Below are 17,106 nucleotides of genomic sequence, written 5' to 3' on the forward strand. Positions count from 1 at the left end.
AATAAAATGAAAAGAATAATCAATCAATCAATAAAAAAAGATAAAAGAAAAAACATATCAAAGGGTAGATTATTTTTCTTTTTGAACAAAAATATCAAAGGATAGATTAAATTGTATTGTAAAGGCAGAGTTATTGAAAATAAAAAAAATAAAAAAAAAAATATACGATATAGAAAAGTAAAAAAAATAAAGAATATATTTTATAGACAACTAACACTAAACTGATGTCGTGGCTTATTAAATAAAGCCAAATATCTATACTAAATATTATTATCTATGATATACCTATTCAGTTTGAGAGCCAACCACGTATACTTTTGTGTACTGGTAAATGATGAAACATATTTCATTCCTTCTTTTTAAAGATTAATCGAGTGTACAGTATCCAAAGAAAATAGCAAGTTGCTATAAAGAATCAAGAACATCAAATAAAATTTGATAAGACTCCACTCTATACAAAATGTAGAATCTACAAAACTAATCATGTTTATCCTTTTACTCTAAATTTAAAATCTAACAATCTCCTTAACCGAAATCATGAATAACATCTTCCCCTTGTTAAATTATGAAAAATCCTCATATCAAATAAAGAAACACTCGCAAGCCAACTTGAGAATGATGACGAGCATGGACTTACCCTTGGGAGTACTAATCGCCCATGGGAGCGAATAATCCTATCCATGTTACACAAGTCGAGAACTTTTTTTTCTCAAATGCCAATTAAAAAAAGCATCTAAAAAGAGATGATCACGAGATTCGGTAGCCTCGTCACACAACGCACACCGCTTACTCACCATCAATCTCATTTTTAACAACTTATCTCTTGTCGTCAACCTATTAAAAATGACAAGCCAAACAATCATCGCATGGTTGGAAACATGTAACGGAAATTAAATAAGTTTGTGTCATCCTCGCTACTTCGTACCTCTGCTTAAATCTCCCTCAACGTCACCACTCTACGAACCAGAACATTACAAATTAAGCAAGCCTCCCTTAATGAGAATATTTTCCGTAAGTTTCAACTGGCCGAATCCTTAATCTCAACAGTCTAAAAATCATTCTCCTTAATCATATAAGCCTTCACCCACACGACCAATAATGATCCCTCATCAGTCAAAGCATTTATCATCATCTGGAATAAACATACCTTATTCATACAATAAAGGTCCTTAATACTCGGCCTGCCCTCAGAATTTGACAAACAAACACTCTTTCAACGAACTTTAGCATCCGAAACAGAAGAATCCCGGCCCAATATATGTCTCGTTCTTACAAAAGATTAAATCTTTAACTATATAATTAAAATAAAATAAAATGTACAATCACGGGTATTACATATATCTTACCACTATAATATTCAAACTCGATAATCTAATAATAAATCTTATCACCATTCATCCACATAGAATCTAAGAAGTTTGATTTGTAAAGTCGATCTTAAGTTTGGGTTTTGGTCCTTCAGCATTATTCTTCAAGAATGGGCGTTTGATTGGGCTGAACTAGCGCCAAGAAAGGTTCTTCACCTTTGTCCATCGAACTGGAAATTGGAAAAGCGCGCACTCCCCGTACACTTTAGGGATTCAAACTTGCAAAATCCGTCCTATTATATCTGCCACTCACCATAGCTTCGTCTTCCATAAAAACCGCCCCTTTCACTTCAAAATGGCAGTTTGATTGTCCATTGTAGTTCTCAGTTTTTTTGAATTCCCTTAAAAGGTAGTGTTTTTCTTGTCACTGTTTTGTTATTCTGTGCTTCTTTGGATTGTATTTGAATAATTCCCTGATTCTTGATTTGGGTTCTTTTTAAAGTTAATGGTGTGATTTAATCTCAGAAATTTTCTGGGTTTTAATGATTGTTGCTCGTAAGCATATTGTATTCATAGTCTAGTTGGGTGTGTTAGTTGCAAACGCGTTACTTTCTTTTTATTATTTAGCTTTGCTTTCGGTTCTTATATGCTGTGAAATAAAGTTTCATTTCTTAGTGGGAACCATAATTGTTTGGTAAATCTGGGACATTGTGTTGTCATCATTATTGAATTTTGATGAACATATGGAAGTGAAGCTAGTGGCAATGGCAAGCAACAAAGGTTCCACAAGTTCATGCCATCGTTTTGATTAACATTCTATTCCCTATTTATCACCTCAAGCTGTTTACTTGTTTCCGCAGTCGGTCGAGCCCAATCGATGACCGGTGCTATCTGCATTTCCCTTATGCAACTTCGTAGTTGCAGAATCCAGCCGTTACCATGCTTTCGATCGGCATGTGTAAGCTGTTTGTCACACAATTTTCACAAGCTAAGATGTTCTCATGGGGTTTGTGTGCGTGGATCGAATAATTTTGAGCCTTTTCAACAAAGGAAAGTACACAGGCCACCGGTTTTGAGACCTAAATCAACAGAAAGTGGTCTAAGAACTAGAGACAGTACGAAAAGCGAAGCAAGTAACGTTAGGCATGAATTCATGGATGGACAAGTGCAGGCAAGCAGTAATATTGTTTCTTCGGTTTCAAGTTGCTTTACGAGCACCCAGTTTTGTGATGCCAAACGCCAGATTTTAGAGAGCCAAGACCCGAAGCAACTTGTAAGTATGTTTGTTTTCGATATTGAAACAACTGGATTTTGCAGAGAGACTGGACGGATTATCGAATTTGCAATCCGAGATCTTTCGGGGGGCAAGAACAATTGCTTGCACACCCTGATTAATCCTGACCGACATGTTCCGAATTCTCACATTCATGGTATTTCAACTGCCATGGTGAATCAACCAGGTGTCCCTAGGTACATTATTCTTCTTACCAATCTGCAACTACTTAAGTTTTAGTTCATTGATTTGTCTTTATAGTGGATGATTGTTTCCCGTATTGACTAGGATGAACGACTTCATTCCGATCCTACTGCGCTTTATCAGAAGTCGTCAACGGATTCCCGGGAGCCCTTGTCTTTTCATTTCTCACAATGCGCGTTGTTTTGATGTACCCTTCTTAATGAAGGAATTCTCCCTTTGTTCAATGGATATTCCATATAGTTATTGGTTCTTCGACACCGGTCCCCTTGGACGAGAGTGGATGAAGTTGAACGGATCGAGACAATACTCACTACAGGCACTGAGTAAACACTTTGGCATTGACACAACAAATGCAACAGCACATAGAGCCATGTCGGACGTGAATATATTGACGGCTATATTTGAGAGGATGACAGTTGAGATGAAGCTTACGGTTGCCGATATCCTCGAGAAATCATTCAAGGTTTCGGATGTCATCAACTTGGTGAAAACAAAAAAGAAGGGATGAAGCTATATATCATTTTTTTGTCGGGGTGTTGTATATATTTCATCATTTGTGTATGGATGATGATTACGAGCATCCAATTCTACGTAGTTTCCTGTGGTTGCCAAGAAAAGGTACCAGTTTGTTGCAGTACCCATGTTCGGATATATGGAAGGGGAAAAAACTGAAAGTGCTCTCATTGAGTTCCGCTTACTAAACGGGTGCTCTAACCAACTGAGCTACAAAAGCAAGCTGTCGGGTTAACTGAATTACATATATATTTAGGGGATGTTTGTTTGACTCTGAATGAAACTATTCAACATTCAGCGTGTTTGTTTATCATTTCTGAATGATTCAATGCTGATTAATTTAACAAAACAGTACTGAATGATTCAGCATAAAAGTACACACTGAATGATTCAGAGCTATTATCAAACAACATGTCACATTCAGAGTTAATTCATATATAGCCTATGAATCATTCAACATTTGAATCATTCAGCGTTTAATCATTCTGAAGTAAATAAACAGTCCCTTAGTTTTAATAAAATTTGGAATTAAGAGAAATTTAATTTTTTTATTAATGTATATATATTATATGTTTAAATATAATTTTCAACCATTTGACATTGAACGTTGATACCCCTAGCTTTGTTGGTATATATATATATATATATTAAATGCATATTTTAAGCTTAAATTTATTGAGAATTATGACCCAATTATTTTCTAATCACACTAGACTCATCAAATTATCTATACCTAATTAAATTTTAAGTCAAATAAAAAATACATCTGCTAAATTTAAATTAATCTAACTAAAAAAAAATCATTTCCTTTATATTAATATTTTTTTAAAAAAATTGATTCAATTAACAGTTACAAGAAAAAATTCAGTTAATTTAGTTAAAGAAATTCGATTTAGTTGATGACCAAATCAACCGAATGACATCCCTAGACAAAACGAGAACTGGATAACTTTGGGATAATATATACCATTTAATAATAATTACTTGTTGATTTTGTTATTATTATACAAAATCAGTTATGTAAAATTATATAATTAAGGTATATTTGTGTTATATATAATATATAATTTTTTTTTGAAATAACACCTTAGTTACGTATATAAAAATAAATTTATATAAATAAATAATTTGAATTAAGTTAAATTTTTTAATTAAATGACTACAATTCATTTTTAATAATTATGTAAAAATAATTAAAAATATTAAATTTTGTATTAATCAATACATGTTAATATGTACTGATACAAAACGATATTATCTAAAATAAATCAGAGCAAATCAAACATACTAAAATGTTGATCAAAACATAACTTATATTACTTAATACTAGTTTAGGACTGATTGAGCTCATATCAATGCATCATGGTTAAAACCATATATTTGTTTAATGGTTAAGTTAAAATCGCAATTATTTATTTTAAATAATATATTTGAATATATTATACGCATATATAATTTTAAATTAATATTTTTATATAATTCATTCAAAAAATAATAATACTTTTTAGTACACTATCAAATTTGAAATTAATAAAATTAAACATTATTCCTAAATTTATCAGATTTAACTACATTTTAAGACCTTTAAATTTTAAAATTAATGAAGTTATATCCTTAATCTCTTAATTTTTATGATTTTACCACTTTTTAATACCCTTTTATTTTAGAGTTAACAACTTGTTTCCTTAAAAATTCAATCCTAACACGTCCTTAAATGACATGTCATATACTACATGATCGTTTTAAACAATGTGACATATATCAATTCATCACTTTGAATGATATGATATATATCACATCAATAATTAAATATTATTTTAACAACATAGATCATTAATTAACCAAAGATTTTCATCTAACAATATATGTTATGACTAAAAATTAAAACAATGAGAGTCAAAGTGCTTAAAAAAGGAACAAGAATTAAATGACCATGATCGTCCGTACAAATATTGAAGGAGTGATTTTGTCACTGTACCTTTACGAAGTTATATACTTGTTCCGTTATACGCAAATTTGAAATTAAGAGGAAGTTAGGATGAAACCGGAAACCATATTTTACAAAAAATGGGGTAAACACATAATTTACCCCCTAAAGTTTAACACTTATCTCACTTTACCCCTTGCAATTTTTTTAAACTTGGAAGACCATATCGTCATCTTTTCTCTGCTTTGTTGTTTTTGTAAAATTCAAAACTTTACTGCTATTTTTTTGCCTCAAATTTCAATATATACACAATAATAAAAAATCAATCTTTTATATATAATTGGTGTAATTGATTTTAATATTACTCGGCCTAAAACTTTAATTCTGTTTGAAAATAAATTTCAACCTAAAATAAAAATATTATCCACAAACTATATATAAGGAATTAACTCCACACTTGTCCAATCGTATATTTGTGCGGCAAGGGTTGAAGAATACAATGGTGTATACTAAACTTCATGTCTTATCTATAAAAATGTTAGTACAAGTAGTCATTTTGGAACTAAGAAAAAGTACATACAAATATCACATATTTTCTTCTTGATCATCAAAATCAAACCAAGTTATTAAGATGCTTTAGGCGTAGCCATTAACATCTATCACTTCAAAGCCATGATTATCACTAGAAACTCACCAGATGAAACGAAATATGTCTTACTTTTTTGTTGTTGAGCATCATAATCTCTCAACTTTTTTTTCTTTACCATAATCAATTCCTGATAGAGCATCATAATCACAACCATCAATGGGTAGTTTGCAAGTGTTACCTGCTAGGAAATGGCGATTCTGTTCCGAGTTAAGTGGCAGACTGCGTTGATGCTTTACAACTTGGCTCACCTCCAGTATGTATTATGGGAAACAAAAAACCCGAAATCAGGATGATTCACTTGCAAAAGCCGGAGCCAACTATCGGCGGCTCGTAAAAGGGAATTAGCTTTCTGGGATTCAATAACTTCATCAGGATTCCAAAATGAAACTTTGAACTTATAGAAAGCCAGTCCAAATGTGGGTAATGGTATCCTCAAGGACATGTTAGCACCATGAAACTCCCTGATATTAAAGCCTCGGAAGGGGAACCCATCCATGCTGATGCTGGACCCTGAACCAAAATATATAATAACACATTGTACAAAGTGCCTATCGAAGACAATACGAATATTCAACCATATATAAAGGGCTGATGAGATGCTTACCTGGTGACAGTGTAGACAGAGAGTGATAGGTTAAAAAGCAGGCATCCAGATTTTGCAGAGTTGGTCCCATTGGTATCCTATATATCGGATACCTTCATTTAAGGAAAAAAATTGTCAGATATAATTGGGTTTAAAATCACAATAGCAATAAACGAGCCGAATAACTTTTCCAAGAAAGAAAGAAAATATATACCATGCCACAGAAATCCAACTTGAAGGTGAGAGATCACAGCTCCTGTATGTCTTTAATGATGGAAATTGAGTAGCAAGAACTGCAATCTGCAGGAAGCATGGTAATTAGAAAGAACAAGCAACAAATGATAAAGTAACAGAGGATAACAGAACTACCTTGCCTGCCAATGGCTCACGACTAAATGGTTGATCATGTTCTAAATATTCAAAAATAAGCTGCTGACCAGGAGGGTTACAACTATCACTTTCATCACCCGATGAACCCCCAAAGGATCTATTCCTAAGTGACAGTCTGGTCAGTCTCGAGATATTTGAATCTGCAACCTTCAGCTGACTCCGAGCCCCCTGGACAACATTGTTAGCTCTTCTTCCTATGCCACAATCGCTGTTGCTACCATCGCTGCTTGTCTCCCTCGATGACTCGGTATCACTCTCCTCACCATGCCTCCTGTTGAAAAATGAGACACTAAAATGAAATAACACAACAAGCATGTTATACATACGGAACTTCAAGGATGAATTAAAACTAATGATTTGCAGCTCACGAGAACTCATCGCGTTGCACTTCAACCTCTATTTATCTCACTAAGATTATTGACCAAGCAGAGCAGATAGTTTAAAGCAAATCAGCAAAACTTTGGGAATAATACAACACAACCTAGATTATATTGACTATCAAGCAAGTTTCAAGAATTGACTCCACAAGCCAATAAATCTTACTCTAATAATCCAATTGCGGTCCCTAATTAACCACATAAGGATCCAAAAACTTTTGAGAGCCATCATAAATTCTCAGTCAAGAAAGGCACTATAGATTCCACATATTATAGATATGGAGTGAACGGCTTACCTCAGCCTTGTGGAGGGTCTCGATGGATCCATATACAGCTGAATACCAGACAAGTAAGGCACATAGTATTGCATTACAGAGTCACTCACATTCAACAAAAGAGGAACCCCAGCACCATATGCACTCCATTCCTTAAAAGACTCCCACAAATCCTCAAGCACAAAGTATGGCAGAGACTGCAGTCCAAGCTCTTGCTCTTTACCTCTCCATTCTCTAATGCTGCTTGTCTATAGGATCACCAAAGTGAAATTTCAGCGATACAAGATTAATCAATGACTTCATATTAAACAAATCATTTCGGGAGAAAACACAATTCACTATTTTGCATTTATTAACAATTAACAGTTGCTAGTTATCTGAGTTTCTGTCATTCTACAAAATATTCAACTTTACAACGTTTTCTAACTAGTAGCATAAAACAATATTCCTCAATTTTCTGTTGGGTTTTGCTTAATAAGAAATTAAAATAACACAGAATTATTGAGCCGAAGCTAGAAAATAGAAGAAAAAACAAATCGTGATTGATAAAAGTAGGGTTTTCTTTGTTACCTTGGGGAAATATTGAACCGGAACCACAGGAGTCGTGAACTCCAAAAATCGATCCAAATTTGTGGAATTTGCATAATTCCTTTTATTATCCTTGTCATTATTATCACTATTATTCAACGACGATGACGATGCAGATGACATAGCGCATTCCTCACGATCCGTTCTCTTCTCAGTCGAAGTCCTGGAAATCGACGGCCTTTCTTCCCGGCGCTGCATCTTCGTCGCCGCCTGTTGCTGCTTCTGCTTTTGTTGTTTCCTCATCGGCGGCGGATTATAAAACCGATTCTCACCGCCTCTGCTTCTAGCGGTCGAAACACCACCAGAACACGACATTGTACGGAATAAAAGAAAAACACGGTCAAAGAAGAAAATGGTCCTTCTGGCTTGATTTGCAGCGGTGGAGAGGTGAGTGGTGTGAGTATATATGTATAGTTCGATGGAATTAATTAAAGAAAGAACCGAGGATTTTTTAGCTGTTTGAGTTTGAGATGAATAATGGAATAACTAATGAGTTTTCTCTCTTTTCCTTTTTAATTTTTTATTTTGGAGTTTACAAGTAAATAGGAAATCCAGAAAATTCCAGAAATAATTTTTAGGGCAACTACTCGATTAGTCACTAAACTATGGAGCAGATTCTACTTAGGTTACTGAACTAAAAATATTTTTAATTACTGTACTCAACTATTAAAATAGTATCAATCAAGTTACAGCTTTTAAAGATTAATATAATTACTGACGTGACAGTTAAATTTATATAATTTTATATTTAGTCCTTATTACTTACACATTTTATCGAGTTGTCAGAATTAGTCACTTTCGTATAGGTTTTATATACTTTTTCTCACTAAATTCAAAAATATAATATTAGATCATTTTCATTTTCATTTCATTAAAATATGATCATTTTCGTTTTTATTTAATTAAAATGTGGTCACTTGCCTTATCATATTTTAAATGTTTAGTCATTGAAATTTTGGTTGTCTTTAATGAGGAAAAGGGAGTAAATTAAATAAAAGTGACCACGTACTTATTAAATAAAAAATAAAGTGACTAAATATTATATTTTTTGAATTTAGTAAAAAAATGTACAAAACTAAAACGAAAGTGATCAATTATGTAGTTTATCAATTTTTTTTAATGATTTAGGGTGATTACAAGGTATTTTCTGTTCATAGTTTTTCTTAATCATTGACAACGCACACACATCCTGTAAATGCAACTGCTCAAACCCGAGACCTCAAAAGAGAACAACACTCCTTTTAACTATTGAGTCCGCTCAATAAGTTCTTAATTTTAATTTAATTCAATTTAGTTCTAATTAATAGAATGTGCAAGTAATGAGAACTAAATTTGTAATTATATAACAAATTTAATTGCTACATCAACAATTCTGTTAATTGTTAACAGCTGATGACTTGATTGATAATATTTTAATAGTTGAGTGCCCTAATTGAAAAGTATTTTAATTTAGTTGTTCAAATAGAATTAATCTTATAATTTAGTGACTATTCAAGTAGTTTGCCTTTCTTAATATTTGCAGTAAACGAAGTTTTTTTTACTTGAAAAACCTAAAGATAATATTATTTACTAAAATATATATTTTCAACATTATTTTCAAACATTTTAAGATTATTTTGATATCTACAATGCCCACAATGTCTTAACAAATAACACTTTTAATTTTCAAATTCTTTAAGATTATTGTCCCATAAATACGACTTAAAATTCGATACTGATAATAGACGTCTAGATTAATACTAACGTTAAATGATGTTATATATCTCACTTAATTATATAGTGCTAATAAGTGTTTTTCAAATATAATTTAATTAATTGGGTTGGAGTAGGGATGTGCATTAGACCTAAATTTGACGGATCTCCACTCGAGCCGATTTGAACGGATTAGATTTTTTTTAAAAGAAAATTCAATTAATGGTGAAAAATACCCTACCGACCCGTCCTGAAAAAACATATAATTTTACCTTATATTTAAGGATAATTACAATAAAACCCCTCTATATATTATTTTTTCAATTAATTCTCTATTTTATTGAATAAAAATATTTTTTAAAATAAATATATTATTCGTGTCGAGTCGAGTCAGATTCAGATTTTATCTCAAAAAATTGAGTCGGGTTCGGGTCGGATGTAGTGTGTATATTTTACGGGTCGGGTTGGTCAAAAATCTGACCCTACCTGACATGACCATCCCTAGTTGGGAGGGCTACCCTCACTTTTATAGTATTCAATTCAAATTAATTTATTCATAAATTAAATACCTATGATTGTACCAAAACTCATGTATAAAATGATTATTTATATTTTCAAAAGCACTTTTTTATGGTAATACTAGACACTACTAAATAAAACTAAAAGTACCTTTCAAAAACTCTTTCTAAGTTGACTGATGGTGCATAGAAGGTACAAGGAGTGGCAGATGTATATGAGATCTAAGATGGGTTAGTGCATATTTTAAAATTTTATTTTTTATATATTTTTTATTTTATTGATTGTGTCCGTCTAAATATTTTAATTGTGCATATCTTATACAAAATATTTTTGTTATTAACATATATGTGTCAATCCTAAACCACTTAACAATGTTTGATCCTCAAATAGAAAGATCCTAGGTTTTTGGCTCGAGCTATTACCCGAACTTGATATCCTCGTTGTATCACGATTAAAAAAATAAATAATAAAAGTGTATTTTATAGATTAAAATTAGTTACCTCATGAATTAGGGATGTTGCAATTTACGTATGATTATGATTTTATTTGCTTTATAATAATTGAATATATAATTTTAGTTCCTAATAAATACAACTAAACAAATAATAATTGGGTATATATAGTTTCAGCTCCTAATAAAAACAGTTATTGCTTTCAAAAATAATTCTAAATTCGGTATAATTCTTCTACTTATTTGACATTTTATAATTTTTAATATTAAATTTATTTAGAACAAGATTTCTACTCCAACTAAAAATCCTGGTCTATATATAACTTTGGAATCAGGTAATTGTCCCTCACAATTTCTGCTTTTGATTGTGCTCTCTTCCCTCCTTAGTTACAGCTTGATAAAGGTTTCAAGATGGGACTTGCTCACAATATCGTCGGCATTATCGGGAATGTCATCTCTTTCGGTCTCTTTCTCTCGCCACTGTAAGCACACACTCTCTCTCTTTATTCCTTTTCGAGCATTATACGTATTTTCTATTGAAATTGAAATTTAAGCTAACAGTTGTGAATTAATAGGCCAACGTTTTACCAAATACATAAGAAGAAGGCAGTGGAGGAGTTTCAGCCATATCCCTACTTGTGCACAGTGATGAACTGCGTAATCTGGATGTTCTATGGTCTCCCCATTGTTAAAAAAGACAATATATTAGTGTTGACCATCAATAGCGTCGGCCTTGTCATTGAACTTCTCTACTTAACTGTCTACGTCGTTTATGCTAATGATCGCAAGAAAAGGGTACGTTCATATGAATCAGACACCTTATTTGTTATATAATATCTAATGAATGCCTATGGTAACTTAAATTGTGTAGGTTCGTGTTGGGTGTATCCTCCTCTGTGAAGCAGTTTTGACAATAATCCTTGTGACGGTGGCAATGCTGTGGTTGCACAGCCATAGAGTTCTATTCGTGGGAATAACAGCAGATATTTTCAACATTATCATGTACGCTGTTCCTTTGGCCATATGGAAAAAGGTTTACGATACAAAGAGTGTGGAGTACATGCCTTTTTGGCTCTCACTTGCTGGCTTGTCTAATGGCATCTGTTGGACCATTTATGGCCTTCTCCAGTTTGACATCTTCATCCTGGTTTCCAATGGGCTAGGATCCGTCTTCGGGGCAGTTCAGCTGGGTTTATATGCTTACTATTACTTCAATGGAACTAAAGAACAAGTGAAGAAGCCATCACAGGTTCAGCTCTCTAATCAACCCAGTGGAGCAGCCTGAACATTTTGAGTTCCGAAGGGAACATAAAGCTTTTCTTAGGCTAGAGTTTTTTTTAGGTTTAGAGCGTATGATATGTTTTATTTGGATATTGTTCTTATTCAATTCTTTCTTTTTCTATTTTTTTATTTTTTGCCCTTCGTCATGTTGATTTTTTACTCAAACAAAATTTAATCTAATTAATTTTTTATATACTAATATGTGGAGTATGTTCCATTTAAATGAATGTTACAATCTGCGATTACCAAAATTCTTTAATAGAAGAAGAAATCAATCAAATGATTAGAGCAAATCCCATGATTTAATTTTCTTTATCTGTTGTATAATTTTATTATAATTTCCTAAGAACTGGAAAAGGACATAATTTTGCAGACAAAATCTTGTTAAGAGATAGCTAATTGTTTCATTGGATACGATTTGAATGGAACATTCGTACAGATCAAGGTGTTATATTACATTAAATATCAAATAACACTTAAAAATTAAGAAATTAACACCAATACCGCAAAAACTCCTAAAATATAATAAAAAAGTTTACAATACTAAAATAATACTAAACACTATGGAAGTGATGAAAAGTAAGTTCAAGTGAAAAGTAATGATTTAGACACATACAAATTTAATAAGAGTTAGAACATGCAAAGACAATCTATTTTCCAAGCGTGGTGGTGTTAGCGGTCTCATTTTTTGTCGCTTCGTTGTAGAGGTTAGACAATCTTAAGCGGAATAATCTGATTTTTTGACTGATTGGATCTTGATTATTTTGTTATGACTTCTATGTGCGGTCAATGATGGTGCGGAGCTTGTATCATTTTTTTTGGAATGTTTCCTTTATTTTTTGTGGTGAGGTCTCTCAATATGATGAATGCTTGGTTGATATGTTGGTTCGTCGAGATTACATTCTCTTCACGATTCAGTGACATATGTGTTCCCCATGAAGTCATATAATTATGTTTGCACAATTCAAGTACCTTTGTATTACTTCTTTTCTTGTTGATCTCCGAGAGTTAGCAATTTGGTATTTTTCTTTTTTTTTTTTTTGGCTATGTTGGTACTGATTTTTATGTTTTTGTTACTACATGTACTTTTTCCTCTTTCTATGATTAGTGAAGTTTTTAACGAGACATATAATTGAGATTAATCTTTTACTAATAAAATTTTTTTAACGAGAAAAAAAAACTGAATTTCCAAAATCAACATAAAACATTATTTATAAATTCCAAAATTTAATAAAATATTTGCTTGACACATAATCCTTCAAATTTCATAACATTCCACTAAGCCAAGCTTTAGGAAAAATCACCATGCAAATATTCATATTTAACTTATCTTACACTTTAGTCCTATAACTTTATTTTTGCTCTAATTGTCATCGGATTGATATCTTTTCTATTAAATTTTTTGGCTAATCTCAAATTGTAACAATGATTTAAATGAAACATACTGCAAATATTAATATATTAAAAAATAATTGGATTAAATTATGTTTGTGTTAACAAAGAAACATGACGAAGGGCAAAAAGAGAGAGAGAGAGAGAGAGAGAGTATAATAAGAAAAATATCCAAATAAAACATATCATACACCCTAAACCTAAAAAATGCTCTAGCCTAAAAGAAGTTGTGTTCCCTTTGGGACTCAAAATAGAAAGAGGGTCTAAAATATTCAGGCTGCTCCACTGGGTCGATTAGAGAGCTGAACCTGTGATGGCTTCTTCGCTTGTTCTTTAGTTCCATTGAAGTAATAGTAAGCATATAAACCCAGCTGAACTGCCCCGAAGACGGATCCTAGCCCATTGGAAACCAGGATGAAGATGTCAAACTGGAGAAGGCCATAAATGGTCCAACAGATGCCATTAGACAAACCAGCAAGTGAGAGCCAAAAAGGCATGTACTCCACACTCTTTGTATCGTAAACCTTTTTCCATATGGCCAAAGGTGCAGCGTACATGATAATGTTGAAAATATCTGCTGTTATTCCCACGAATAGAACTCTATGGCTGTGCAATCACAGCATTGCCACCGTCACAAGGATTACTGTCAAAACTGCTTCACAGAGGAGGATACACCCAACACGAACCTACACAATTTAAGTTACCATAGGCATTCATTAAATATTATATAACAAATAAGGTGTCTGATTCATATGAACGTACCCTTTTCTTGCGATCATTAGCATAAACGACGTAGACAGTTAAGTAGAGAAGTTCAATGACAAGGCCGACGCTATTGATGGTCAACACTAATATATTGTCTTTTTTAACAATGGGGAGACCATAGAACATCCAGATTACGCAGTTCATCACTGTGCACAAGTAGGGATATGGCTGAAACTCCTCCACTGCCTTCTTCTTATGTATTTGGTAAAACGTTGGCCTATTAATTCACAACAACTGTTAGCTTAAATTTCAATTTCAATTTCAATAGAAAATACGTATAATGCTCGAAAAGGAATAAAGAGAGAGAGAGTGTGCTTACAGTGGCGAGAGGAAGAGACCGAAAGAGATGACATTCCCGATAATGCCGACGATATTGTGAGCAAGTCCCATCTTGAAACCTTTTATCAAGCTGTAACTAAGGAGGGAAGAGAGCACAATCAAACGCAGAAATTGTGAGGGATGAAGGGCTGATTCCAAAGTTATATATAAAGTTTAAGCAAAGAATAGAGAAGGACTTTTCATTGGAGTAGAAATCCTTATCTAATTAAATTTCAATCACTTAAAATACAATTTAATATTATAAAATAGTAAATAAGTAGAGCAATTATATCGAATTTAGAATTATTCTTTCAAACCAATAATTGTGCTTATTAGCAGCTGAAACTATATACCCAATTATTATAAAACAAATAAAATACATAAATTGAGTTCACGAGGTACCTAGTTTTAATCTATTAAATATTTTATTATTATTTATTTTTCAATCAAAAGCTATCAACGAATAATTTCTGCTTTTGCTTCAGGAAATACAGGCATATTTTATTTCTCTATGGATTTTGCCTTCTTCTGGCATTCAAATTAAAACTTAATTTGATTGATTTACCTCTTTAGTCATTTTATTTGATTTGGTGAGTTCTGATTTGCAAATACATATGGATTGAATTCTTAATAGTTAAAGGTAATTGGCTAGTAGAAAATATTGGTTCCATCATGATTACTATTTATGCAGACTTGATAGATTCCTCGTAGATGAACAGTGGATCCAAAACTTCAAATACTTGATACAGTTCGGTCTTCAGAGATCAATATCAGATCATACTCCGATCACGATATCAAGCAACGTGCTTGATTGGGGGGCTAAAGCCATTCAAATTCATCAACGCTTGGTTATTAAAGGAAGGGTGTATAGATTTTTTTCGTGTGGGACGAACACAAAAAATAAAATTTCAGGATCGCATAGAATAGACATTTACCTTAAAAAAATTTGAATTTTAAGGTGCGCAAATCGAAAAAAAGGACACCCAAGCTCTTGCTAAAGAAAAGGTAGTGGGAGACTTCAAGTAAACGCACTTTGTACATCTCATATTTCCTGAGGATGATGAGTGAACAAATTAAGAAAATTTGAGTGGATCATTAAGTAGCAATATTAAAAGAAATTATACAGTAGACATGCAACCATGTTGAACAATGTTTCTGAGCTGGTTATGATGCTAAGACAAACTACACTGACAAATTAGTGGTCGATAAATGGAACAACTCCATGTTTGTTTTCTTTCTTAGTGCAGAATGTAAACAAAACAGAACAACTAGCACTTCTCCAAACCTAAGCGACGTGCTTGATTAGGGGGCCAAAGCCATTCAAATTCATCAACGCTTGGTTATTAAAGGAAGGGTGTATAGATTTTTTCGTGTGGGACGAACACAAAAAATAAAATTTCAGGATCGTATAAAATTGACATTTACCTTAAAAAGATTTGAATTTTAAGGTGCGCAAATCGAAAAAAATGACACCCAAGCTCTTGTTAAAGAAAAGGTAGTGGGAAACTTCAAGTAAACGCACTTTGTACATCTCATATTTCCTGAGGATGATGAGTGAACAAATTAAGAAAATTTGAGTGGATCATTAAGTAGCAATATTAAAAGAAATTATACAGTAGACATGCAACCATGTTGAACAATGTTTCTGAGCTGGTTATGATGCTAAGACAAACTACACTGACAAATTAGTGGTCGATAAATGGAACAACTCCATGTTTGTTTTCTTTCTTAGTGTAGAATGTAAACAAAACAGAACAACTAGCACTTCTCCAAACCTAAGCCTCTCAAGTTCATCCATATGACACCTTAGATACCTGTAACTTATGAATAAGGACTTATTTAAACACGACAGTTCATCTGAAACGTATTGTAAACATGGTTTAAATGCTGAAATGATCGAGTATTTTTCTAAGATAATAAGACACTATAACATGATGATTGAGCATCATATGACGTTTGAATCCCACGAGGGAATCGAATTGGACGAAGAAGCTTGTCCCTAACAGAATAAAGCTTGATAACAACTTCACTCATGTTCATCCGCTCACTCGGTGATTCAGTAGAACAAGTGAGACCTATTTCGAATAACGAATTCAAGCATTGGAAACTCATTTCCCGTGCTGTTTTCATTGAGAGGGATATCTGTAACTGTTCCTCCTTTGAAACTCCCTTGAAGTAGAATGGGATCTATAATCTCAATCATTCGATCGGGAAAAGCTTTTGAAACAAAGTTGTGAAGACTTAAACCTTCTTTGAACTTTTCATCAGTTGGCCTCTTTCCTGTAAATATCTTTAACGAGAGGATGCCATAACTATACACATCACCTTTCGTTGACAACTCGCTTCCCATCCCATATTCTACGATTAATTCATCGCAAATTATATATACAAATAATTAAAGAGAAAAATACACTAAACAGTTGTTGAAGAAATGAAAACAATGTAATTACCTGGTGGTGCATAACCAATAGTTCCTCTTATGCCAAGAGAGCTCGACTGATTTGCAGGATGGTTAAACCTATCTTCATAAAGGACTCTTGCTAAGCCAAAGTCACTTATGTGGCCAACCATTTCGTCATCGAGTAGAATATTGCTTGGTTTG

General features: G+C 32.8%; 4 protein-coding genes and 1 pseudogene across 4 annotated transcripts; 2 read left to right on the forward strand and 3 right to left on the reverse strand.

Annotated features, from left to right (window-relative positions):
• Positions 1 to 1,529: 1,529 nt before the first annotated feature.
• On the forward strand, positions 1,530 to 3,524 carry LOC120213075 (exonuclease DPD1, chloroplastic/mitochondrial-like). Its single transcript, XM_039211210.1, has 3 exons — positions 1,530 to 1,716; positions 2,168 to 2,777; positions 2,869 to 3,524. The coding sequence occupies exons 2-3, from the start codon at positions 2,185 to 2,187 to the stop codon at positions 3,290 to 3,292; spliced, it is 1,017 nt and encodes a 338-aa protein (XP_039067141.1). The 5' UTR covers positions 1,530 to 1,716; positions 2,168 to 2,184; the 3' UTR covers positions 3,293 to 3,524.
• A 2,238-nt stretch (positions 3,525 to 5,762) lies between these two features.
• On the reverse strand, positions 5,763 to 8,580 carry LOC120213074. Its single transcript, XM_039211209.1, has 6 exons — positions 8,069 to 8,580; positions 7,520 to 7,746; positions 6,826 to 7,117; positions 6,671 to 6,756; positions 6,478 to 6,569; positions 5,763 to 6,383 (listed from the first exon to the last, which is right to left on the reverse strand). The coding sequence occupies exons 1-6, from the start codon at positions 8,399 to 8,401 to the stop codon at positions 6,118 to 6,120; spliced, it is 1,296 nt and encodes a 431-aa protein (XP_039067140.1). The 5' UTR covers positions 8,402 to 8,580; the 3' UTR covers positions 5,763 to 6,117.
• A 2,579-nt stretch (positions 8,581 to 11,159) lies between these two features.
• On the forward strand, positions 11,160 to 12,033 carry LOC120213363 (bidirectional sugar transporter SWEET6b-like). Its single transcript, XM_039211542.1, has 3 exons — positions 11,160 to 11,230; positions 11,324 to 11,543; positions 11,620 to 12,033. The coding sequence occupies exons 1-3, from the start codon at positions 11,160 to 11,162 to the stop codon at positions 12,031 to 12,033; spliced, it is 705 nt and encodes a 234-aa protein (XP_039067473.1).
• Positions 12,034 to 13,693: 1,660 nt separating this feature from the next.
• On the reverse strand, positions 13,694 to 14,611 carry LOC120213364 (annotated as a pseudogene).
• Positions 14,612 to 16,560: 1,949 nt separating this feature from the next.
• On the reverse strand, positions 16,561 to 17,075 carry LOC120213365 (probable LRR receptor-like serine/threonine-protein kinase At3g47570). The gene is made up of 2 exons (XM_039211543.1): positions 16,955 to 17,075; positions 16,561 to 16,862 (listed from the first exon to the last, which is right to left on the reverse strand). Exons 1-2 carry the CDS (start codon positions 17,073 to 17,075, stop codon positions 16,561 to 16,563), a joined length of 423 nt encoding a protein of 140 aa, XP_039067474.1.
• Positions 17,076 to 17,106: the final 31 nt, after the last annotated feature.

This window comes from Hibiscus syriacus, unplaced genomic scaffold (genome assembly GCF_006381635.1).
Source record: "Hibiscus syriacus cultivar Baekdansim isolate YM2019G1 unplaced genomic scaffold, ASM638163v2 tig00110020_pilon, whole genome shotgun sequence".
Lineage (NCBI taxonomy): Eukaryota > Viridiplantae > Streptophyta > Magnoliopsida > Malvales > Malvaceae > Hibiscus > Hibiscus syriacus.